Genomic DNA, 26523 nt, shown 5'->3' with positions numbered 1-26523 from the left:
GAAAACTGATTTGACTATCGTTTTGGAAAAATCATTGAAAGAAGTGCTCGGTACTTAAGTTGATGTACTTAATATAAAAAAAAATTAGTTCGTGTATTCTCGTGAGGATTTCGTTAGCCTTAGGTGCTTTACATTATGAACTAGTCAGTAGCGGTGGTTTGAAATTTGGCTTGTGTAATCCTGCATCCCTTCGCTTCTCTTTCTTCATTCCTCTCATGTTAGAACTTGAATGGCTGTCTCTTCAAACACAGCCTGGTCCAAAGAGTTCTTTCATGAGACTGTTTTTCCTGTCAGCAAATGTCATATGAACGCAGCCTTCCGCTTCAGTGGTTCTGTCCTTCCGCCTTGTTTCGGTAGCTTTGCCAAAAGATGGTTCATATAGCTCAAAGGAATTTTTCACTTTTGATTCAGCTGTTTCGCTGCAGTCCTGACCTGCGTGTCTATGGTCGCAAAGAGTGCCTTTTCTGGATTTTGCGCCTGATGTAGGAAGCCCATGATGCAAATTCTCAGTGGCTGCTGAGAACGTGCATTTCTTTTTCAGCCTAATGACTGTTTTGTTTCTTGGACCTGGACTTACACATTTACTCCCTGCCTTCTCACTCCTATTTAGCTGTTCATCTGGCTTTTCTTCTTCTTCTTCGTATTCTTCCACTGCATAGTCCTCTTTATTGTTCTCTTTTACACTGTCACTGAGGGGACTTTGTTCCATTTTCATCAGGTTTTTCAGCTCCCATTTAAGCAAATCTGCCTCCTTTTCTTCTTCTTTCAAAAATTCCAACCAAGTATATTCTTCCCTCAGTAGTCTGCCCTCTCTTAAATACTCTAAAATGAAATATTGTGGGGTTTAGGAATGTTGTTAAATTGCCTAGAAACATAAAGAGTCATGAAGCATTAATGAGAGCAAGTTTCATTCCCTTCTTTCATTGCTTAGGTTGCTATCATGGTATTTCACTCTTGAGGATTATGACGATACGCTTTACTAATAAATATAACAGGACGGGGCAAGATTTAAACAAGATGATTGTGCCATTGAATCCAGGTAAATATCTTTATTTTCACCTTTTCAGTACTTTTAGTTTTATTGAATGAATTAGTGTCCAAATATGATCAGTAATGGCTAAATATAGGGCCAGAAGTCATGTAAAATGCAACAGAGAAACCACATGAGATCTAAACTCTAATTGTAGTTTTCTTGCTTTTAAATGGAACTTGTCTGATTTTCTCTCCCTTAACTGACAACAGAGTTGCTTGGTGCATGGAGCAGAATATACTGCAGCTCTCTAACCTATAAATGAGCTTCCACTTTTTAGCAGAAAAAGGTATGTGTATAGTGAATGCCTACAGTAAATATACTTGTCTGCTGGAGGGGACAAATAATAGGTTCTGTGCTTTGGAGAGACTCAGAGTACCTCCAGAATGAGATAAAGTCCAAGCTTAAAGGAGAAGTATGAAGTTGCAGCAATTAAAATAGCTAAATAAGACTTCAATAAATAAGTCTAAAATATCTGCAGTGGGAGAAAGCCAGAAGAGAGTCTGGCAAACAGTGAGGAGAGAGATTCACAGGCAGGATCAGATGACCTGTGTTTTCTGTCCATTTTAAAATGGGATTTCAAAGACAAATGGTGACTTCAGTTACCTGGTGGGGCATGGAAAGGCTGCCAGCTGAAAAGGCAGAGTACAAAATGCAGGAGTTAATGCATTCCAGATTACTAGCTCTGTTACTGATCTAGTAAGTGACCTCAACAACCTGCTTCACCTCTGTAAGTGCATGGCCTTTAGGTCACACAATGTTTCCTACTACCATTTGTGAACTATTTAGCATGATGGCATTCCTACCTTGGTTCTTTCTACAAGCCTCGCTATAATTAAAATAACCTGAATATTTTTAGCAAGAAAAAGATAGAGGAATAGATGCATTAGTTTCTTCTGTTCCATAGAATCTCTTCAAAATAAAGGTGTTTGTAGGTGAGTCCCTTGCACATAGCCATTATAGGAGAACACAATCAATGGCTAAGATGTACATAAAACCTGTTTACAGTGACCACTGTGACGAGGAGATACTCCCAGCCCTTGAAGAAGTCCTCTTCCTTCCTCAGCAATAGATCCTGAACCAGAATTATATGTTGACATTAGCTATGATGAAGATTCACAGCCAACAATTTTAGATCAGTGTGGAATTACCAAACTGTTAACAGAAGTATACTTGTACAGATAAAGCACTGACTTTTTACCAACGTGACTGGGAACACCTTTTAGAAGTACAGCAGTACGAAGGCGCCTTATACTGTGGAGCTGCTCTGCTGTCAGTGCAGCACCGCCCACAGCTGAATTTCAGTGACACTTAATGTATTACTTTTTTGAACTACTTCCCGTCAGTCAGATGCCAGCTAATGGCTGTCAGACCCATGTAAATTACCAATACCTTCAGTTCATTCAACTTTTGAAAAGATCAAATGAGTTGCTGAGAAAAATGTTCAAATATACCTCTGCGTGTTCTATTAAAAGTTTCTGGCTTTGGTATTTTCTTGGTTGATTGCTTTTCTCTTCTACATTGGGCATCTGTGTACGCTTCATTTGCTTTAGCTTTTTGATTCTTATCTTCAGAAGACTTTTTCTCCTACAATTGGCAATTACAGGTAAAAATGATGAGTGAATACTTGTTTAGCGGCTTTTAAGAGTACACAGTCAGTGCAATACTTCCAAAAACATTGGTAATTTCTGTTACTGTTATACTCCTGTTTTGTATCACAACGTTTGTCCTACATATTTTCTGTAGTATAAAGACATTCACGCAAAATCCACATCCTAGAGAGTTAAGATGACGGATCGGGCTAGTCAGGCATATCACTGAAACTCAGGGAGTAACGTACAGCTTAGGTGAGAGTTTAAACGAGGGATTGGATGCAGATCTTTCATACCTCTGTTAGCTGAATTGGACTTTTTTCTGCTTCCTGAGTTTGGTACTGTGACAGCAGCAGTGATCTAAACTTCTGTTTATCTACTTGTACTGATCTGTTTACACTACGACCTATTGAAAAAGGACAATCGTTAGTAATACAGTGGCTGCTGGAATTACATTGATGGTCTAAACAAAAGATACCTTTGGTGACTGATTATACTGGTATATGGCCTTGGATTTAAACATTTTTTTGCTGCATGTCTTAATGCCCTTTAATAAAGAAATTCTTTGTCCTGCCTGATCTATAAATGCTGAAACTGGAACACAGACATAGCTACGTGGACTTTTGAGCATTGTCATCTGTACATCAGTACATCATAAATATACGCAAGTTTTAGATCAACAAAGTCCTGGTCAGATAGAACATGCAAAGTCAGACAAATGGGTCTATACCCTAGAGCTCATGTGGTCTTAATCTGTGTGGTAACATCCTAGTGTAAATTTAAGAGGTTTGGTAGGAGGCCTCAGCTTTCAGGTTCCTAAATTTGGATCTTGCAGAGAACAACAAACCTGCTTGCTTTTATGCCTTGTGACGTGGTAACTCACCTGTCTCAAAGTTAAGCGCTTATGTAAGGCTTTATGGAACCAAACTCTCCAGAGGAAATGCTTCACACTTTGGTCTTTGAAAAGAGATTCCAAAGGAGTGATTGAATTCAAAGAAAATTTTAGAAATTTCAAGAAATAGATGGATGGAGATGGGATGGGATGGGGAAGGTGAGTATACCATTATTGTTTTCTATTTTTAGAATAATTTTGATGTGACTACAGTAGCTGAGAAAGTTACTAGGGCAGCAGCAAAAATGTGATCTTATCTACATCAACATTCAACCTTATTCCCAGTTTTGATCCCTGAAATCAGAGGAAGACTATCCATAAAAATGATGATTTTCAAACGTTTGCAGTTTGGTGGTAAAAAGGACGTTGATATCTAATTTGAGGATTACTCTTGGAGGAATGGCCCTGATGGTGTGGAGGGAATTAGTTTTCGTTTTTGAAAGGGAGCCAGCAAGTAGTTACTTCAGCAGCTTTTTCAGCAGAAATCAGCAGAGCGTTCCTCAAATCCAGAACTAGGGGGAGCTGTACCTCTAGATGAGCTGGCGTGACCTTCCCACAACTGATCAAACTTTGCGCTTATGGAGAGCTTATGAAATTAATGGCTTCATTCAATAAATCGATTTTATTTATGTACATAGAGCTTTCTGATAACCTAAGCAAGCCTACCTTCAGCTATTTAACAGGAGTGTTAAAAAACGCAGCCCCACATTTTTTTTCTTTTCTGCTGGGTAAAACATTTTGCAAACGCAGAATAGAAAATAACTACTTGAAGAAGGAGGTCTTTCTAAGTCTGCTATAGGAAAATTCGAGTCAATAGTGAAAAGGAAAAACAATTGTCAGTAATTCCAGTTCTAGATTTCTAAATCATCTGTTTCCATTAACCGGCAGAGAACGAAACCTTTATTGGCCAAATATACCAAAAGATCAGTCAGACAACTTTGTTTAGAACCTTTTCATCACAAAATACCAGGTCTCTCTCCGACTAAGCTCCCTTATCCTGCTTAAAGAAAGGAATTTAAATAGTAAACAGTGATTTAAGTACTGTAATTTAAATAATAATGTACAAATCCATATGTGAGTAAAAATAAAAAACCCACAGCTGGTGATGTGATGTAATTCAAACTGGAATTCACTTCCATAAAAAAAGGTGTCTGACTTGGAATGAGAAGTAGGAATTTGTGTTTCTTAATTTTACAACTTGAATTACCAACCTCTTCCCTGTAGTTCACTTGTACTTAAGGCAGAGTAATGGATTAGCAAAGGCAACCAAAAGGAAAGAAATAAGCGACTGACTACAATGAGGCTTTGTACTGATACCATAATCTGAAGAATTCTGTGGGCATGCACAATATTTCAAGCAAATATGTTTGCTACCATGAAGATTTTAAGTGCTCCTCTGTACCCATATGAAGAAAGTTCCAATTCCTCCTTCAGTTTAGGAGCAGGAATATCTGACCAGTATTTTAAAGAGGTCCTTAACCCAGGAAAGTCAATGTTCAGATCATTATGCAAAATTAAGGGTGCATGTTTGTTGTGCAGAAAGCTCTCCTTTAGGATATTGACAGAATGTTTACCATCCTGAGTAGGAGGCAAAAGATTACTTTTAATGGGAAGAAGTACCTGAAATCTGTTTATTAGTTTCTGTATAAAGCACATTTATTAGTAAATTCTAGTTACTACATCTAAAGCATATGGCAGCTAGAAATTTAGAAGTACTTCAAGAAAACTATCTTCTTCAACATTTTTGTCCATGATGAACACAGTCAGCACATGGGTACTGTAACAGTTCTTGGCTTGTATGGTTCATAATTGTTTTTAGCTGTTACTCCCTCAGTTCAAGGGGCAGTATCCACTTGTCTAAACACAGGCGCCTAATGCTATTTGAGATGCCCTCAAGTGTTCAAGGTATCCACATAAGGCTGGCCAATATTACACAGGACCGATGGGACACACATGCCCTTCTGCAACAACAACCACAGGGCCAGCCAGAATGTGCTAGGGCATCTCAAACAGCACTGGATGCCTATAATTAGGCAGCTGAATCCCACACAAGGTAGCTGCTCTTGGAGTGACTGACAGGCAAGATTGCATATAATAGATATTTCTTTCTGATACCTGTCTGAGCATTCGTGTGAAAGAAATACTCTTTACTAGAAGGCTCTTCCTTCCTTGATAGAATTAACTTTCTATTGTTCTCTTCCATCATTCTACTATATTATTGTAAATAACATCAGTTCTGTGTATAGAATATAGGAATAGATGAGAGAATATACAATAACTGGGATTTTACGATCTCTGGCTGCCCATTTAAATTTACTTATGCTAAAACCCAGAGAAGCTGACAGTATGATCATCAGACTGGCCTCTAAACTTCCTAAACCTTGGATCTGAAAACTCCTCCTCTCCTCTCACCCCAACAAAATGCAAGGTGCAGAAGCTTCAATAATGGACATTGAAGCATCTCTGCTATTTATGTTACAGGGCCTAAGGATATTAAAGATGAGAAAAGAGTTTCTAACGACCCAATTAAATTCATTATTTCTGTTCACACAAAAGCACTTTGAAAGTCTGCACTAAAACTAGGGACTTGCTACAGGAGGGGTGTCTGTGAGGTGCTTTGAGTTAGTGAGCCATGTTGTGGGAATTCTAGGTCTAGGGTGGCCGCTTCTCCAGGCCAGGTCAAAGTGAACAGCCTGAACAAAAATTAGGCTGCAAAAGCTTTGTGGACTGATAGCTTTACCATGTTAAAACCCAAACAGGCAAACAGGTCTTGATGCAAACAGACGCTTAAAATAACAGCACTACTTCAGTGTCACTGTTAATATACTAAAACTGTGTACACTAAATGCTAATATTTGGGTTAAATATTAAATATTGGGTTAAATATTAAAAAAAGGTCATGTATTTGTATTCATAAAATAAATGAGGAAAACACTGAGCACTTCTCTTTATACTACAAGCATCAAAATATTTTTAGCCCATATAAAAGTACCATATTGGCTTTTATTTTGGAATATATATCCCCATTATAAAACAATGTGAGTGTCACATGATTAAGCAACAAAGGAAAATCAATATACACGTACTTTTTTCATGAGGTACTGAATCACCTTTGTCTTTTGGGGTTTTAGGCATCCGATTTGCATAGATATTTTTTACATAAAGCTGCCGATCCTTTTCCTAAGAAGAAATAAACGCTATTAAACTTATAATATGCATAAAGAATTACTTTTTACCAACTTAATTTTCCCATATTGGGAGAAAACTGTCAGCAATTTTGCTTTGTGCCAGGCCATGTGGTGACTCTGTCATTTACATAAATAGGGATCTGTCATTTTCTTTCATGAGCCAAATCAAAATTCTCCCTTTTTAAGGCAGAGAGCCCACCTACAAGATCTTTTTCATAACAGAGTGGTCGAAAGATGAAGCCTTCTCTAACGACTTTTTTATTTGTTTTTCTTAACGTTTTTTTTCCAGACTAAGCAGTTTTTGGCTTTACTTCCTTTTTAAAATTTTTTAATTTGCACAGTTACAATGCCCTTGGTTACAACACACTCAGTTCTGGTTTTCAACCTATTTCTTGGGAGAGGACATAAACTTCAGAGGCACACTTTAAAAATTTATTTAGCAAAAATCCTCTTTCCTTGCTGAAATCTATCTTAAACACAGAAGAGAGATTTCAGTAACATTCTCACTGTGTCAATTTTTAGTGTGAAAATAGGTGCTGCATTTAATTTGGAGATACAAGTTGATCTGAAGGGGAATTGTGTGTCTGAATACCTTGAATGGTCTGGCTAAGCCAGGTGCCCAAAACTTCGACTGTGTAAAAATAAACTAAGTTCTGGTACAGAAATAAGGTTAATAAACATGTCTGGTCTTCTCTGTGGTAAAACACTAGAAGCTTTTCCAAATATAAGCGGACTGGACACACATAGAAAACCATGTGGAAAACATGTGAAATAGAAATATTTTGGAGAAGCGTTAATGTGAGAACTGTACTTTAGAATAATTTGCATTTTGGAACACTTCTATATTATTGTTCCTGGGACTATAGTTATTCCCGTCTCCCAGATCTGCACATGTAGGTGGAAATCAGACTCTGGCAGGGAAATAGCGCCACAAGTGCTGCTCCAGGGACTTTAATACGGGCCCGGGAAGGGCACTCTGCTTTTTTCCTTTCCCAGCTGCTCACCAGGCTTTTGCCGCTGAGCAGCCTCACTGCTGCCAGCTATCAGAAGGAAAGTTTCTGCACCTGATACATAGGTAAGAGGGACAAACAGTGCCCAGTACAGAAATGCACGTCTCCATGAACTCTCACTAGTTGCCTGTTTTGCCCTTCACAATGCCTAGGAAAACTCCCCATAACGACATCTGTCACAGACACTTGATTCCATTTCGAAAGAGAAAGCTCCCTAGTGGAATCAAACAGATGTATTGGTCGCTTCATATAGAAATGAAAAAAAAAGAGTACATTTTAGCGGTGTTACAAACACAGTTTAAATTATTAAAAAGCCACAAGGGTTTTCATGTTTTCTGGAACATGTTGTGTTTTTCTTGTATAACAACTCACATGATATACCATTCATGGCAGTTTTGTGTCTATTTCGTGTCAGTTTTAGGTTTTCCTATATGGTTGGTTCATAAACACTCATTCAGTGTTGAACTTGACATATTTGTCCTGAAAATACTTGTCTCAAAACCAAGCTGGAATTTGAAACAAACTATTGAAACATTTAAATAAGTCTTTTTGTTAAACTCTAGTTTTGGAGACTGTAATATTTGGCTCAGTTTGATTGGAAAGTGTTTCTATAATGGACCTCATTTAAAGACAGGAGATTAATGTATTGACCTAGGCCTATCAAAATGGTAACAGGTTGGTGTGGATTATTTATTCAAATTGTGATGCATTAATCTCTGTTTCAGTTAGTTGCTGAACTACTTTAAACTTTGGAGAAATAGACCCTGCAATAATTTCATCATTTTATGTTTTGACTTTTTTTTGTAGACTATAGACTCAACTAGGAAACAAAAATTCCATTACTTAAATAATATAAGAGAGACAAAAGGTATGTATAACTTAAAATATTTGAATCCTCTTGTAGGAACAGAAACCCATTTAAAATCTTGAATACCTTAATTTTTTGATGAAGAGCGTTGATTTCCATTCGCAAGTTCTTTGTAATTATCCCAGCTTCCACAGCTTTTTTGTTCTCGTTGGCCAACTGACGACTAAAGGTGCTATCGTTCAACTTCAGCTGCATTTCTAGGCTCTTAAAAAATTATATATTTTACAATATGGATGTACTCCATATGAAAACCTCAGTTGTTAACAGATCTAAAAAATAAGCATGCTAATATAATGAAATGTAAACTTCTAATAATTATATTCTATTTTAAACAATGCATGAAATGATGAAGAAGGATTGGAAAAAATGCTTTAAAAATTAGAAAAACCTGGTTTAAAACCTAATTTTACTAAACAAAAAAGTATATTTGTCATTCAAACATGAAAAATAAGCCTCTACATTCATTACATTTCTGATGGATTAATGAATACAATAATCTTTGAGAAATGTTAAGTTGACATTTCTGTTCAACACTGGGATCTGTTAACTGTGGCAGCATAAGGAGGCTTAGTGTAAATGAAAACTAGGTAATTTATTGAGTACTTTGTCAAGTACTTCATCATCAAAACCCAGTAGCATGCACTGAAATTGTAGCTACTAGAATTGTAATGTGGACACCCAGTCCAGCAAGCTTTTTATAGCTTCTCACTAGGAATTCTGTAAATAGAAAGTTTTCAAAAAAGAGTCTGAATTCAGCCCTTTATATTTTCATTTTCTTTCATGTAATAAATGTACTTCAGACCGAGCTGTTCAGATGGTGAAATGCCTCTAAGATTACCTGGCTCTTTATTTAATTCTATGCATAATGTACCCCATACAAATGAATTCCTGGAGGACAGTGGAAATTTAACTTTTTCAGTTTTGCATTAAAAACCATATTTCTGTCTTTTTTGTGAAAGGCTCAATAAGAGTAAAGAAGGATGAGATATTAAAAGGAGCTGAATTACCTCCTCTTATACTCCCACCAGGCTTTTACTACAGTTGCATAACAAACAACAGTAGAACCAACCCTAAAATCTAGGACACCTGACCCCTGACTGATTCAGCAGCCGCCCGACAGCCAAACATGGTGAGTGACAGTGAATAGGAGATGGAGGTATGTCCATACCACCCACCAGCACCACGTAAAAACAACAGTGCTAGTTCCAGATAAGCCAGCTTTGCTTGTTGAAGGTAGATCAGCAGCAGCCTGGTGGTCTCCATGTATGACTAATCCTGTTCTTTGCCAGGGTAAATTAGGGTCCCTGCTATTGTGGCTAGACGGCCCAAGCAAGCCTGGGTACCCCATGCTGCCGGCAGGGAGCAAAGTAGACGCTCTGCTGAAGATTGCTCTCCAGCTGTATGCTGTGCTTCTGACCTAACAGGGTTAATGCATATGACTTAACTCCTAAAAGATCTTTCTTGCCAAACTTAATCCACTTATATATTTCTGCCAGATTTTAAAATATTGGAAGGGGACACTACTGCCATTTTTAGTACTTTGCACTCAGGACAGCTCTGGATTAAAAAGAAACTTCAATGTTACGGGATTGTTTCAGCATCATTAATGTCACAAGAAGCCGCTAACAACTTTCCACTACTTTTGCACAGAAATGTCTCCTATTATTTTTCCACAAATACAACAATATGCAAGTATTACCTGTATTCTCTTATTATTCACTTCCATTTTTTCTGTAAGGACCAATAATCTGTGATCAAGTTCCTCTCTCTCCGCAAGAGCTTTGTCTTCTGAAAGCATACGCAAGGTCTGCAAAGCATCTTTAGCTTTCAGCAGCTCTTCTTCAACTTTTCTGAGCTTCCTGGATGTATTTCTCTCATCCTCCTGAGATATCCTCAGGAGCTTCCTTAAAGCTCTCACCTCATTATAATGACTTGCTAAAAGATCCAGCAAGTTACTTTCTGAATTTTCATATCTACCTATTGCTTTCGAGTGTCGACACTCAAGCTGTTTCAAAATGTGGTTTTCTAAGCTTGATGCTTCTAATTTGTGCTGTAAATAAAATATTTCATTCTTCAGCTCTTTAATTTTGTGAAGTCTGGCTGATGATATTTGCTGAGCCACTGTGGTTTTTTTCTGGGAAATCATACTATTCTGCAGGCTTAAAAATGAAGAATTCTGATGTAGTATCTTCTCAGGTGGCAATTCTTTTCCTCCTGCGTTCAGACCAAAGTAAACTGGCATTGATCATCTGAGACAGCAAAATCACTGGATGGCTTTACTGCTCACATAAGCTCATATACTTCTCATCCAAGCGACTTAATTGTGGTGTATTTGACAAAATGCCCAAGATCTATACTAAGACTCCAATGTTCAAGTATTTCACAGACAAATCCATTAAAGATTCTATATCTCTGTGTGTGCATTTATGTGGCTGTGCTGGGCCGTAGCTTACTAGGTCTATAGGAGGTCAAGGTTCCCTCCCTTCATTCTCTGTAGCCATTTTCATTCAATATAGCCATCATGCTCACTTTCCCTTAATAAGGGTAACTACACAGGTGGTGTCTTCTGAAGCAATCAGCAATAGTACTCTGGGAATAACAGTAAAGTATGTTTATGTTAACACGTTACTCTAGTATCAATTGAAATAAATTTTCTCTCTGTAAATCATGCAGTTCACTAATTTAGGCATGATCTGGGGACTGATGAACCAAATTCAACCCATCTAGAAAGATTCCCAAGAGGGAGAACCTACACTTTGAATAGGGGTATGATAGGAAAAAACCAACATAGTTATCTACAGGTCTGCAAGAACTCAAAACCCAAGGTGATCACAATAGCACATGGTTAAATTTCTCTGCAGCTAGGATTTCTACTCAGCTTTCTAGAATTTTCAAGTCAGCTTTGAACTGAACTACAGTTTTGAACCTTACATGCTTATTAGGATAGGACAGTTATGCAGTTGCGTATGCTGTTTCTATTCAGCAATTGAAAAACATCATTATGGGCTAGCATTCTAAGTGTATTACTGCCATTTGCCTTTCTTTAGGGCCGGCATTCTGAGTGCATTACTCTCATTTTCCTTTCCTGAAACTTAATTAGAATTTGAAGATAATCAAGACTGTAAATGTGAGTGTGTTCCCCTTTTTCAGGTGTATATTCAATTTCACTATGGCTCTCAAGACACTTCAGGCAGTATTTTGCTAGAAGTTTATTATAATAATTTATAGATCACATAACATTCTGTGGATAAAATAGGCAAGGTCCTCGCCTAAAATACACCAGAGGAAAAGGACAGATCTAGCTCTTTTCAAGCCTGTCTGTTGAATCCAATGGGTGTTCTGCACACAAACTCTTCACAGGAACAGGCCGCAACCAGAACACCCCATTGCAGATGAGAAGCAACATCAAATCAATGTTAAGAAAAGTAAAGCAGGACACTGCCTAGGGCACCGCCATGCCATGGCCTCGCTGCTTCCATGACCTAAGCCAGAACAGTGGAAAGCTACGGAAAGAGCATTATCTAGGAAGACAGAGATGCGTGGGGCAGTGGCTTCAGCGGGGAAAGGGTTCTTCCCTGCAGCAGCAGCACCTATCACTCTCCCTCTCCTTCCCTGCTGGCAGCAGCGGCACCAGCCTTCCTGCCCTCCACAGCTTCAGCCCAGCTCTGCTCCTCCCCTGCCCACGGCAGGGCCTGCAGTGGGGCCCAGGCCTGACACCCATGTGCCCAGTATGCGAGGCAGCAAGTTCGAGGAAAGTATGAAGGGGGCCAGTTATACAGTTCTGTCTGTCCCTTGCTCTTATTCCTGAAACACCTGATCCCCTGTTTCAGGACACAAACCAGATGGTCTTTGATCTGATGCCCCTGCTGACAGAGAGGAAGTGTGGGCAAGCTGGTAGGACCTCGCTCATACAGAGCCCCACGGGGAGAACAGACCATCAAATTCAGTGTGAGAGCAAAAGGAAAGGGTAGAAAGAATCTGAGATTTGGAATCAAAAGGAGGATAGACTGCGATTTGGGCAGGGCAGGGTTTTTTTTTCACATGTTTAAAATGGATTAAGAAGAACTATCATGGAGGTTCGAGTGAACAGAGAAGAAATTATAGCAGTCAGCTGAGGTCAGACACATTCAAGACCTTCTGCAGTGAGGAAAATTAACAGATGCTGTGAAGAAAAACTCACCAGAGGTAAAAACCAAAGCAAATGGAAGGTATGCAAGCATCACACCTGCATGCTCTCTGTAATTAGATCCCTCTGCAGGAAGACTACAACACGACAAAAAATGTTCTCACCCAAATATTTGCAAAATGCAAACAACCGTTACACTACTATTTTATTTCACCAGAATGGAATGAGAGGATGCAAAAGAAATGGGAAAATACCTTCGTGCAAAAGCTGACAAAAATACTGTAAAATCTATGCATGTACAGTGTGAAAATGAGGTTGTAACTCTGTTCCTGGGAAACTGCTCATTTCAAGTAGCCACGAACAAACAAAAATAACCACTTAAAATATTGAACACAGCTAGTAGCCAATAATGATTCTTCTGCTAAACAGATTTTTAAAATGTGGTTGTTCTTTCTTGTCTGCTACTTGCACGCCAGTATGACTTCTTGAAAGCAGCACATAACTTACGTAACAGAAGAGATAATCAGTGGTTCCTCCCTCTTTTTTTGGATGGTTTGCATCTTGTAGATTTGGTAGATCTAGATGAAATTTTGAAGCTTAGCAAGAAAAAGGTAATTGGTTTTACACTTATTTTTTGATGTGGCATGGTGGGATTTAAGAAAGTATGGGTCTAGATATGAAAACATGCAGACATGAAAAGATTCTTCACTCTTAACATTTACGTAAAGGGATTATATTTGTGGTATATGGTCATTCCATTGAAGCATAAACTTAATTTTACGTGATACACTGTGACTAAGCTGGCCAAAACGTGGCTTGTTTGTCAAAACTGACACTTCGTGCGGATATATAATTTTTTAGTGACTTTCCTCAGGAAAGCCTTTTTCAGACTCATCATGTCTCACCAGAAATTGCAGTATATGTGGGAAAGCCGTTTTCAAGTCTTCAGATTAAAACTGAGGAATAACGATTGCAGAGGTGCTCCCACATCTCAGGTGATTATCCTGCCTCTTGGATTCCTGAGTATTGTGGGAGAACACAATAGGGAGTCCCTATCTTCCCTACCTTTCCTAGTGTTTGAAACATGATTTATTACTTTTCTTCACTGAGAAACTCTTTCCCCTGTCTTCCTAATTACTGAAAAAATGCCAAAGAAAGGGAGCAGCTATATTTCTCATGAGAGTCTCATTTTACTACTACCAGAAATCGAAGCACCTTTATTATCATCTTGGGGAAGATACACTGTCCTTTTCACTTTTCTTTTTTTTTTCCTTTTCCTGTGTTTTCTCTTCAGTTCCTGATATTTCTAAATATTTGCTGCGTATAGCTGTTTCAGAGCAAGTCACTGACAAAGCTCTCAGAGTAGTTAGCATGAGAATTTTCACTTCTGTATTGTCTCCTGCATCGCCTACAACCATTACCTCTTCTACAGCTGTTGCTCCTGATACTTCTGTGCTTTTGGGGAATCTTTAGTATCCCTGCTTTTTGTGCCATGTTCTGACTTACTATCTTCTGTCATTAAAATATGGAGGAAACACTCATCTGGTTCACCACTGTGTTATGGTAGAAGACTTAAAAGTTGACCTCCATAACCCAACAGGAATCAGAATGTTATTGAGTTGTTTACAGGTAACATACACAATACTAAACAGTGTTCAACAGTATTAAACAATACTAAGAAATACTAAGTTACCTTTAAAAAAATCCAGTCATTACTCTTTAACCCATTAAAATAGTGTGGTCTGTAGTAAGTGCTTAAGTTTGTTTGCAGAATAAACTGCAATATGAAATATTGTTGATTTTATGGCAGAATTTACTATGATACTGGCATGTATTTTGTAAAGATTTACAATGTACTACCATTTAAACGTAAATAGATACCATAGCTTGTTTCCTGTAATGTATACATTTGCTTGATGATTAATGTAATTTAAAAGAATTGTGATTGTATTTATGCTCAATACCTACAAAGTGCTTTACAATATTAAAAAAGTAATTGTTCAAATCTCTGGAAACTGGATATTTCTAACTGTATATAGTATTTTTAGCTTTCCGCTCATGTAATAAAAATATAGTCATATTTTTCAATAATTAGATCACAAATCAGGTCACAAAATTAACTTATACATTAAAATAGAAAAATATATCTTAGCTGCCCTATTAAGATTGCAGGTAGAATATATAGCAGCACCTAAAGCTGCACAAAAGAGTATCTGACTTAGAGACCGAAATAAAAGTTTTCTTAAACTTTTGGGATGTTATTTATTTTCAAATCAGAATTGTTTGTGGAAACAAAAAGCTTACTAAATAAAACCTCACAATGTAATAAAAGTGTCAGTGGACAATTTCAGAAGAAACATTAGGGAAAATTTCAGTGTTTTTTTAATGAAAACAATTTCTTCACAGCCTAACTGTACTTACTTGTTTGCTTTTGAAAATGGTGCAAGACTTTTATCTCCATGTCTACACACCCATATAGCTCGGAAAATATCACCTGTAATGCACTGTTGTTGTCAGAGATGTGGTTCTCTGATGAGATGATGATCTCATTTTGTTTGATCAGCTTCTAAGTAACATTGTTGCTTCCTCTGGCATTGTCTTTTCTCAATAGTCCAATTTTCAAAGAAAATGAACTCTCCTAATTGCCTGGCTTTAAAAAAAAATACCTTTAGCAAAAAATGCTGACTAATTTTCTATATCTTTGTGAATATCTGTTACACCTCAATTTCTTTCCCTACTGAGGCTGCTGGAGAGTAGAAGAACAGGTTACTTCATTCTCCTGGGAGCATTATTTAACATTGTGGTTCTGGCAGAGATTACTTCTTGGGATATGGTTCAATCTGTTTCATTTCCTTAATATCACATGAAGACTACTCAGACCATAGTTTTATAGGTGCAGAAATCTACCCAGGAGTAGAATAAGCTGTATATTTGGGGGGTCTAAAAGGGGCATAGCAAGTATGCAAAGGAAATTTGAGGGGGGTTAAAATGATATTTTAGTTCAGATGGATTTTAACAAGTGTCCTTCACTAAAAAAACGAGGATATATTTTTAGAACACTTGAACTCCTTTGTTAGCACTTTTGCTTTGTGGTGGCATTTTATCTTAAATTAAATTAAATTTCTTAAAGGGGAGAGGGGAATCACATAACTCACATAGAAAATTAAAAAGTGTAATTTAGCATTGCAGAAAATGTTCTAGGCTGAATCAAAACAGTTTCATTAATCTTCATTCCCTTTCATGAACAACTCTCCCTTTTGCAAGACTGAGGAATGCCTGGGGTCCTACTAAATTTGAGGTCCAGTGGAATAACCCCTAGGAGATGAGAACATGTATTTTAAGATAAGGATTAGGCAAAGGGCAGCTTGGTACATAGATTTGTATTTCTGTTTAAATTTGATTTGACACTGTCAATGCTTTCTGGCCAAATTGTCTTTAAATCAAATTAGCTTAAATTAAAACTACTGTTTTAATTTGTTTTGATGAGAAGTGTGGGCTGAACCTCACCATCCGGCTTCAAGAGCAGATATTGAAAAGTAAATAAAATGGAAAAGGAGAAGAAAAGACAGAAAGGCAAAAGGTGAAGCCCAAGAAACAGAGAAATGAAAGATATTACTATAGAAATTAAGAAAAAAAAAAGCAGTAGCTGAAGGGGGAGTGAAATGGACAAACACTAAGAGAATGTATGTTGAAGGAAGAGATGCAGGAACAGAAGTAATTAGGGCCAAATCTATCTGTCAAAGATGAAAATGCCATTTCAAGCATCCAGAAACTGCAAAAACTGTCACGGGGAAGGATTAATTGTAGTCTGTGTGTAAAAACGAAAGGGTGTCCCGGTGGGAGAACGCTGCCTGACCTCCCAGACCAGCACGCCGCAGCAGTCCCTTGGCCTCACAGCCCAGCCCTGAGCCCCAGGGGAACCAAGGCGGGTGCCGGGGCCGCCCTGCTCACGCAGGGAGGGCGAGGACACGTCCAGGGTCCCTAGACAGCTCCCTGGTGTGCTCCACACAAGCCAGAGCTGCCCCACCACGCTCACGAGTGCAGGGCTCCCCACCACCCCGCTCCCCCCAGCCGCCTCAGGGGCCTCCAAGCCCTGCAGCCCCCCTGACAGACGGCGCACCGCTCCGACAGCCAGCTCAGCACCTCAGCAGCACCCGGCCCCAGGCCCTGCCACCCAGCCTGAGACCGCCCTGCTCTGCGCTCCCTCTCCCTCGCCGCGGGGCACCCCCCCAGGTAGGGGATCACCCCCTTCCCCTCTGCCCTCTCAAGAACCCTCCTCCATCCCTCCCCACCTCTGCCCTGCCCCGGCCCCTCACGGCCCCCCGAGCCTCTCCCCCGCCGCCATTACCGGCCTCCCCGGCCGACAGGCGCGTCGCCGTTGCCATGGGGACAGCCGGCGGCCGCGGGGCACCCTGGGAGCTGAAAACCCATTAGCTAAAATTAGCTAAATTTAGAAATATATGTTTACGACTCCCATCAGGCCTCCCCCGCCGCCCCTCTCGCCCCCTTCCCTCGCCCCGCAGAAGTGTCCCCATATACATATATTTCAACCCCCTTATTTCCGTACCCCACCAGGGTCTTAATGGGAATTTGGTGATGTGGCGTGCAGGCAGCGGGCTCCTCTGCGCCATCAGCTATAGCTCCGTGGTGGCCGTAGAGGTACCCCGTGTCATGCCTTGTGGTGTGGTGCGGGGTGGTATGGCGTGGTGCGTGCGCTGAGAGCGCGCGGGCCAAGCCCGACAGGCTCCAAGCTGATGGTTCGGGTGCACACAAAACATTTTTATGCTGAAAAGGTGGGAAAAAAATCCCACAGGAATGAAAGCAGCTGGAGGAATATTCTTCATCAAGGCCGGGCGCAATAGGAATCATGCCCTAAGGTTGTCACCTGCCAAGGCCTGCGTGGGCAGAGGCTTTGGGCCGCATCCTTTTTTTCTCCTGTGTAGTTCAGTGGACATTTCAGCTCTGAAAGAGAACAGGAGAGAGCATTAATTGGCAATTTTGTTCCAGTCCTGACCGTGGATGTTTGATGGTGCAAATATTTACTGCTTTGAGTATTAATTATTAGTGTCACTATACGTGCCAGGCTTATCAGAATACTTTGAAGCCAATGATCACTTTGTACAGAAAGCTAGTAACCAAATAAATTAATTTAGAAATGGTATGTTCCAAATGGCCAGTCATTTCTGTTGAATTTACTAGCCTATACTTAGATACAAAATCTCCCGAGAAACAAGCGTGTGTAATAACTTCTGGCAATAATTTATGTTTTTGCACTAAGGTGGGGGTTTTTTGTTTTTTACGGGAAAATACTCTGAAAATACCCAATTCGAACAGGCTTTTCTTTTTGCTGGACCTCCTGTTGCCTCTCAAAAGAAGAAAAAAATGACAGATGGTGAGCCACAGTAAACAGTGCAAAGTATCCATACTGTTATTTTTTGGTTTTGGTGAGCTTTTGCAGGACCTCTGTTATATACATGGAATACTGCATTTCTAGCTTCACTTAATGGTTTGTATGGACAAAAAACTTACTTTCAAGAGCATCTTTACTACTGTGCATTTGGTCATTCCTAATCAATCCTGGAAAGAAAGTATTACATTCTGTTTGAAGTATCTTCAGGGTTGGACACTGCTATATTCAGTCTTAACCTTTGAAATGTGTGTAAGCACTTTCTAAAACCTAGGCCAGTTTCACCTGTGACATTGGGTCAGCTTTATTGAGTTCAGAGTCTTGTTGCTCACTAGCGTAAACAACCTTGGCCCTTAAAAGTCTGAAAGTAATCTGTCACCATTTAACATTCTTAAAATACCGCTCATCCTCAGAGACCTCCTTAAGCAAATATGTGCAGGCAGCCACTGAATTGTGACCATCTCTGGGGTAGAAGGTGACACCAGATGGAAAACAAGCATCCTGGATAACACAGTAGAATGGGGTAATTTTCACCAAGTATTCTGGACATCCTCATACCTTTTGCTCTGGCTATTTTCACTGGTGATGCAGAAAGAAGGAGAAAATACAACAATAGGTTCTGGATACATAGAATCAGCCAAATCAGCCTCCTCAGTGTTAGGAATTGTACTGATGTATTTATTTCAGAGAAGTCCCTAAGCCCTGCAGTGTGGATGAGGATCAGAATTCTTCAAAGATGAGAGCGTTTGTAACCAAGGCTTATTTCAATATGATCTCTGCTATAATTACTTCTGTATCTATGCTCCCCTTGCCCTTCCCTTCCTGCTTCTCCTTTTATAATGTAAAATTTGCAGCTACAACTCTGAAGCCTCCTTGTTGTGGTCAGGGAGAGGCTGCAAGCCCTTTTATGCAGCAGGTAGTTGTGACAGTGCCCATGCAACATTGAACATTACCTGACAGCTTTGTGATTGCCCCCAGCACTAAGTTGCCTGCTCCCTGTCCCTTCTCCATTCTCACTTGTCCCTTCCCCCTCTCCCAAATATTTCTCCAGCCCTGTCTCATTGGTGCACTACTCTCCTTTGCCTTTTTTGGACTGCCACCCTGTCAATCTAATGCAATAAGGCCAGGGGCAGGTGCAAACCCCTTGATATGGCTCCTCTTACTAACCAATCGCCTACTGGCCCCTCGTCCCGAAATACCTAAGAGCCAATGGAGTGAAAAAACCTGGGACCTCGGGGAGAGGCCAAAGCTGCTGCATTTCTGTGGAGGGGCATCCATTTAGGACCCGGGTTAGTCCAGGAGCTGCCAAACACTTGGATTCCTCTTGGGACTGTGGTGACTCGTGGATAGCAGGCGTGCTCTGCTGATTCATTTTCATCACTGTGAACATGGTGATCAAAGTCTTTGTAGCCACATCTTCGGGGTCTACAGCGGTAGGTGTCTCATTTAACATACTCCTCCTTCTGCTGGGATCAGGTTGATAAATTAGCCTAGAAGATCCCAGGACATCCTGAGTTTGCATGGAGAAAAAGAAAAACACTGGAATTCCTCTAGTCTGCATTGCGCACCTTATTGTTGAAAGCTGCTCAAGATGTAGAGAATTCCTATCAACACAGGCTTGCTTGCATGTGAGGTTTTACTACAGGTATAATATTTACAGTTAAATTATCTGTCATTTATTAGATTTACTTCTGTTTTAAAATGTGTATGCAATATATATTCACTGAAGAAGGAAAAAGTGGATATATTTGCACAAAAGCTAAGGTAGATTACTTACAGTAGAAATTAGTGTATTTGTTTTTAAAAGAGACTTTAGGACACTGCTCCAGCAAAAGGGGAACTCTGTCTAAGAAAGAGCCTGGAGCCAAAGTAAGCTGAATAAAATGCAGAAAAAAAAATCCTTCTCCACCCTCCTTTCATTTTCCCTAGGTTTTTGAGGGTTTTTTTGGTTTTGTTTTTCCTTGGGGTTGGGTTTTTTTGGTGTGTTTGTCTCTTGAAATGCTATAATGATGATTTTTTAGTATTGAGATCTACTGCGGTAGCTGTCAGCATAATGTATCCGCTGAAGGGAAGGGCATGTGAATAGTAGGGAGGCTGGAAGTCCGTGGGTGGTGGGAACCGGGAAAGGACTGTTGCCTTTTATATCCAGTTCCCAGATGAGCTCAGATTGCAGTTTTTCTTTGGCAGTCACTCACTCCCAGTGACATGGCTAAACAAACTGGCTGGTGCTTGCACATAGCTGTAACTACATCCCTGTCTTTCTGACACCAGCTCCACGTCTTTAAGAAGCTTCCAGGGTTGAAAAGCTTCAAAAACCACCCTCTGTTCAAAAGGCCATCATCTCTAGAAAATTAACAGGGGGTCATTTACTAGAATTCAGATTGGAATACAGCTGAGGAAGTTTGCAGTTAACTCATCAGCTTGTCTTGCCAACCTCTCGTTAAGCCTGACACTAAATTTACTGTTGACATTTTATCATTCCTTTTTCTTATAAGAAACCTCAGATGCAAGGGAAAAAAAGAAGAGGAGGTTGGAAACCACAGGTTTGGTAATTTGTGATCTAGCAGTTACTGCTCAAGTAGCTTTATAAGTTGCCGTACGCTGTGCATTGGCACTCTTTTCACTCCTGCTTGGTGTCCTGTTTTGGTTCCCTCTGGCTGACCAAAGAAGAGTCGTCCCTCCTTTGCCACACATGCATTTTCTGGGCAAAGTTGTGACCGTGACTGAAATCCCAGTGCAGACATTCAGCGAGTGTGTGCTGGGGCCATCATCATCTTGTGTGCCTCAGGCATGAACTGTTGCCACTCCAGCTGTAGGATTGCAGCTGTAGTTCAGCAAGGCAGTTGTATGAGTGCTTTGATTAAACACTGGCATTCAGAGATCAGCTACGCAATTAAAACTAAGCGTATCATATATTTAGCACTAGCCGAACCAAGATCTTTCCTCGGCTATACACATTCCTTGTATCTTCTCCCAGCTAGCAGCTGTAACTAATGCCTTTCTTCTTGGAGTGCAGTGAAGGGATGTGTATGCTACACTGAATGCTGAGCAACGTGCAAGCTTTATCCAGCCATTTTGAGCTGTTAAGCATTTCCACTGTGGTTTATTACTGCTAAGAAAGATACTTGTGCCAGTGAACTGTAATAGGTATTAAGCATATTAATGCCAATGTCCACTGTATGTTAGCAGCCCACAAAAGCTGTTAGTGAGATCCCAGACATATACTGGAAGGAAGGGTGTGACATCTTTATGCTGCAACATGCCTCTATTTCCTCCTTTCTGGTGTGTTGGGTCTATGTATAGCTGTGGCAATCTCAGAAGGCATTATGTCTTCAGAATGCTGATACATAATTGCAATGCCAAGTAAACACAATGTTCAGCTGGAGTAGTTTTCCACATTTACTGATTAAAATGGATGGAAGATATCCTTTCAATGAACCTTGAATTAGTTTTGGTATATATAAAATAAAACTCACTTATGCAAGGAGCCAGCATAAACTCCAATATATTACTCAGATCCTATTGGAAACAAATTTTGTATCAGCTTCGTACAGTTTTTCCTGAGAAGAATGAATTTAATCCCTAAACAGCTTAAATTGGGAGTCTAAATTGTCCTAGTGGCAGTGGTGCTCTCTTCAATGTAGCTGATCTCCATCAAATGCGTGTTATCCAGTTTGAATTTCAAAATAAGATGGCCCCAGCCTCCTCTGCTGTAAATCAGCAGAGGATCATTAGTAAAGAATGAAAAACGTTTGTATTCTATGTACTACACAGTCACACTACTAATTGCAACTGGTTATCATGTTAATAGATACTTTTAAAAAGTGAATACAGTGAAGCCAGTAACAATCTGGTGCTCTGGATCTGATGCTTGAATGATATAAATCACTGTGGCTCTAGAACGATTCTGCAGTCTGTATTTTTCCCCTCAATGATTCAGAAATTTGTTTTAAATAACTTCAGCTTTATTATCTTTCTGCTCTAAACTGAGCTGATATCGAGCTATTCATTAAGGCAAGCAGAAGTGAGGACTCTTAGTTATAGCACTAAAAAGTACTAAAGCTTGGCTGGAAGCAAGCAGTAAAAAAATAAAATAATTTTGTCACTAGCCACAGAAGTGCTTAGAAATGCATAATAACCTGCAAGGTTCTAAGGTACCATGAATCACAGGAGAAAGGGGGTTCACGTCTTACACAGAGCAAGTCTTCCAAAGGCTTGCTTACTGCTGCTCATGGTTAGGGAACGTCTAAAATCCTTTTATTCCCAGCATTTTGGGTGACATTTTATGAACTTTCCCACCTTCAAATATCTAGATCTCAGAAAGACTGAGGAAAATGTAGGCTGTTTGAATTATGCCCTTTAAAATACAGGGTAAGGGTTTGTAATCTGTGATTGAGAATCTCGCCATATATAAACCTGAGCTCAAATTTCAAATCAATTTCAAGTCAGATCAGAGGCTAGTGTGTGATAAAGAAGAATAATTATCTGGAATAGGTTGTCCATGTGGTGTTAGAACCAGAAGCTGTAGCAACTCTGTCTACCGACATTAATGTCCCTCTTGCTGTAGGTTGTTGACTATGTACCATTTGCTTCTTCCATAGGCAGCTGGTCAACACAAATGCTCTGGATTGTGAGGACATAGATGATAATATTTAATTATGCATCAGGTGAAACGTTATCTGTAGCTCTTACACTCTGGCTAGATAATATTTATTTAAAACAGTTTTTTTTTCTTATTTTAAGGGCCTAGCAGCTCGGGATAGTGGAACTTAAGCTTTGTTGAAAGGGAAAATGACATTGACCTTGCCCACCACCACTTTCCAGGGCATCTATGCCCAGGTAATCTGAATTCTTCCCATGCCATCAGACAGAAGTGAGGGCACATACAAGCTCCTGCAATCTTATCCGTTCTGGGAAAACCTTTGCATCTCCTCTGTTTTGTTACATCCTGGAAGATTTCCCTCAGAGGGCTGTTTGCTGGAGAGATTCTTCTGGTTGCCCTGCTACCTGGTGCCAGCCACAGCAGAGGCTTGCTTTATGGTTTCATACTTAGTGTCTGTCTCAAGTCTTTTGCTCTGCCTAAACCCTAGTAATTGTAACCTTAAGACATGGTGCATCTTCTGCGTAGTTTATTGTTGTTACCATAATGAGAAACAACTTGCCTTTCCCTTGTGCAGGCATAATTGCATGTAACTTTTTTTATTTTTCCCCAGCATTCATTTTTCACACAACCCTCTCCCAACTTTTGCTTTTGGTACTGGTGCTGTCTGAGGCTCCTGTGTATTATGAACCCCAAGCTGAAGAAAAATCATTTATCCAGGTTTAATTCAAAAAATTATAGCTTCAGCCATAAGGAAGGGAGCACGGAATCTGTAGCTCGGTTTCCATTATCTCCTCAGAGGCACTGTCTGGGGCACTGGCTATTCCAGGATCCATCAGTGCCTGTGACCAAAGAGACAAGCTGACACTGAAATTGCAGCTGACAGCACTTGAGTACACTGGCTTTCTGAGCATGTGGTGAAACTCTAAGTACTGGCTCAGGCAGATTTTATTAACCATTTATACAAACATCCTGCCACTTCCTCCAGTGAAGTGTCCCTCAAGCAATCCTTTCTGCTGCTTGAATGTGTTCTGTGAATAACTGTGCAGCTAAATAACCATTAAGAAAATTACCTCTGCTTAAAAAGCGAAAATAAGAATATAAATAAGCACCTTTGAGATCTGTCAACTGCATGGCTTTTGAACACTCTGGATTAGTGTTTCTATTCAAAGAGATGTACTTTTTTTTAGCTCACCATAAGCCTCTGTTGTTGTCATAAAAATGTACAGCATTTTATGTTTGCTATTTTTTATAAGCAAGCATAGCTGTAGAGATAGATACATCCTTATTTTAACAAGAAAAAGAAATTTTATCCTTAATAATGAAAATTCGCTCTTCCAATATAATAGGTTATCACTCTACTTCAGCTTTTCAGGTTTATTAGATTATAGGAATACATAATCCATGAATTATTTCTCATCTCATTGTCTGTCTCAGACTGTTTTACACTAGCTTGGTGTGACTTTAAATTCAGTTGTTCAGATGTCTGACCTGTGGAAGGCATGGCTTCAAATTATATGACGACTTGTATGTAAAAATTGCCTTGATATTTCATTCTAGATACCATCTACATAGGACACTAATTTGCCACATGGAGAAACATAAGTGGGAGAAGAGAGTCATGTCTGGAACTTGACTGTGCTAGATAGTAATTTAGTTGTCTGTGATCAAAGAGCAGCATGAGAGAGTTTGTACAGATCAGTCTAAACAGTACTTGCTTTCAATGCTGCAGTACTTGTAGGGATAAAGTTGGCTTCAGGGCTTTTAGAAAAACTAGACATCTACAAAACGGGGAAGTTCTTTAAATGTTGCTTAGGAGTAGCATTCCTTTAGTAGAGAAGTATAGTCAGTATTACTTCTGTAAGGTAAAGGGAGAAGTTATAAGATTGATGTCTGCACCCTAGGCATATACAGTTCTAGCAACAGAGGGAATAAGACCCATGAGTGCATTTTAGCTGGCACAGAAGCTGTGTATAGCATGCTTTATTTATATGTAATATGTTCTTCTTGGTCCAACTGGAACATCATTCTGTAATGTGGGAAATATTCAAGCACAGGAGTTAAGCTGCACTGGATCTTCATCAAGCTTCCATTCATATTTAATTATGCCTAGCATTAAAGAACAGAGACAGAGAGAAACATGTGGCTCATGGAAAGCTAAATGCCATATGTAATGAGTAGGAAAAAGGAGACTGTTACATATTGGGGAGAATATGTACATTCTCAGACCTGTGCTGATTTTAGTCAGGATTAGCTTAGGTATCTGTACACCACACTCACAGATCTGGAAACAGAGTAGGAAGCTTCCTGCTGAGCCTTGTTTCTTAGATGGAGGTATCACTGCTTCCAGGGAGGAAAGAAAGAAGCTGGTGGTGTGTGGGGGAGGTAGGAGGTGGCGGGTGGGAAGTAATGACAGCAGTCTGGGTGCTGAGAAGCAGTATTGTATCTCAGCTCCAAAAAGTTTGGGGGCTGCTGGAGTAGTGGATCCAACTTAACATACTTGCATTAGTTCTGCTTGTAATAGCAATTGATTTTAGAAAAGAATTTTCATTTTAAAGGAGGAATGTTGTTTTTCCTCTTTTCTAACCAGATCAAAAAGAAACAGCAAGAAGTAGTGGGCTTTTTAGAGGCCAACAAGATTGACTTTCAGCAAATGGACATAGCAGGTGATGAAGACAACAGAAAATGGATGAGAGAGAATGTCCCAGGTGAAAAAAAGCCTCAAAATGGAATTCCCCTCCCTCCACAAATCTTCAATGAGGAGCGGTATTGTGGGGTAAGAAGCTGTTTGGAAATTTAAATACCATCAGAGTCTTTCACAGGAAGTCACTCTTTTCCATTAGTAGGAAGTGTCCTCAGACAAGCTCCTTAAAACAATTTGAGATTCACTTTGGAAGAACAATTCTTAGAAAGCATTTTTTATGCACAGAAATGCAATGAAACAAAAGAGTATTCCCTTTTAAGAGAAAAATACACACAAAGGAAAAACTGTCTACAGAAACTCCACTTAACAGGCTGTATATGGATTATCCCCTGCAGATCCAGAGCCTATGCAGGACCCAGAGCTCACTGCAAGGCATGGAGTTTGCTGCCTCTGAGGGGTTCTGTGTTTTCCTCTCACATTCTCCTACTTCCTGCTGTGTAGCTCACTCACAAGTTGTCTTGCTGTTGGATCTCTGCCTGCACTCTCACTTCAGCTCCTGCAGCCCAAAGGCAGTACTGTTTAGGTGATACTATGGCTTCTTCACACAATATCTCAGGATAATCAAATGTAGACTATGAAGACAGCTCAGCTGCACTTGGAGTAGTAAATGCTCAGTCATGTGGTTTGACAATACTAGCTACATTAGCTACAGAAGACTAATGGGGTTCATAGCAAGGCTGACCTCCTACCTCTAGCTGTACTGCACTTTTGCATCTTGAATTTTCAGTTAGTTTTGCATGGTGAAAATTGATATTTTGTTTGTTTGACACAGACTCATCTGTGTTGTGCTGGGAAGTCAAGTAGATGTCTGAGGCACCAGGGGCCATGAATGGGAACATTTCTTTTCTGTTATATTATAAAGATAAATAGGAATTATAGTTGACTGGAATAGTTCTAGTATGTGGTTTGAATTATTGAACTTATATTCCTTATTCAACAAATATCCAACTCTTCATAACAGAAATTGTAATGCTCATCAGATGCTTTTATGTTTTCATATATGCTGGTAATAGGTTATTCCTCTTGAGAGAGTTTGTTCAAAACAATGATAGATAATACTGTACCTGCATGAATATTAGGATCGTGAATCAAAAGAGATATCTAAG

General features: G+C 39.7%; 2 protein-coding genes across 2 annotated transcripts in view; one reads left to right on the top strand and one right to left on the bottom strand.

Moving 5' to 3' along the window:
* Positions 1–37: 37 nt before the first annotated feature.
* On the bottom strand, positions 38–10815 carry LCA5L (lebercilin LCA5 like). Its single transcript, XM_075099839.1, is given in 6 exon segments — positions 38–822; positions 2485–2617; positions 2919–3028; positions 6601–6694; positions 8647–8784; positions 10280–10815. Coding segments are annotated over 6 exon segments (1611 nt in total). The 5' UTR covers positions 10727–10815; the 3' UTR covers positions 38–133.
* An 8444-nt stretch (positions 10816–19259) lies between these two features.
* Positions 19260–26523, top strand: part of SH3BGR (SH3 domain binding glutamate rich protein) — a 30088-nt gene continuing 22824 nt past the window's right edge. Inside the window, exons 1-2 of the mRNA XM_075099794.1 lie at positions 19260–19546; positions 25304–25489. Of these exons, the coding sequence (XP_074955895.1) occupies positions 19502–19546; positions 25304–25489 (231 nt within the window). The 5' untranslated portion in view covers positions 19260–19501. The remainder of the gene's footprint in view (positions 19547–25303; positions 25490–26523) is intronic.

This window comes from Phalacrocorax aristotelis, chromosome 1 (assembly GCF_949628215.1).
Source record: "Phalacrocorax aristotelis chromosome 1, bGulAri2.1, whole genome shotgun sequence".
Taxonomy (NCBI): Eukaryota; Metazoa; Chordata; class Aves; order Suliformes; family Phalacrocoracidae; genus Phalacrocorax; species Phalacrocorax aristotelis.
This window is presented reverse-complemented; position numbering and strand designations above follow the sequence as displayed.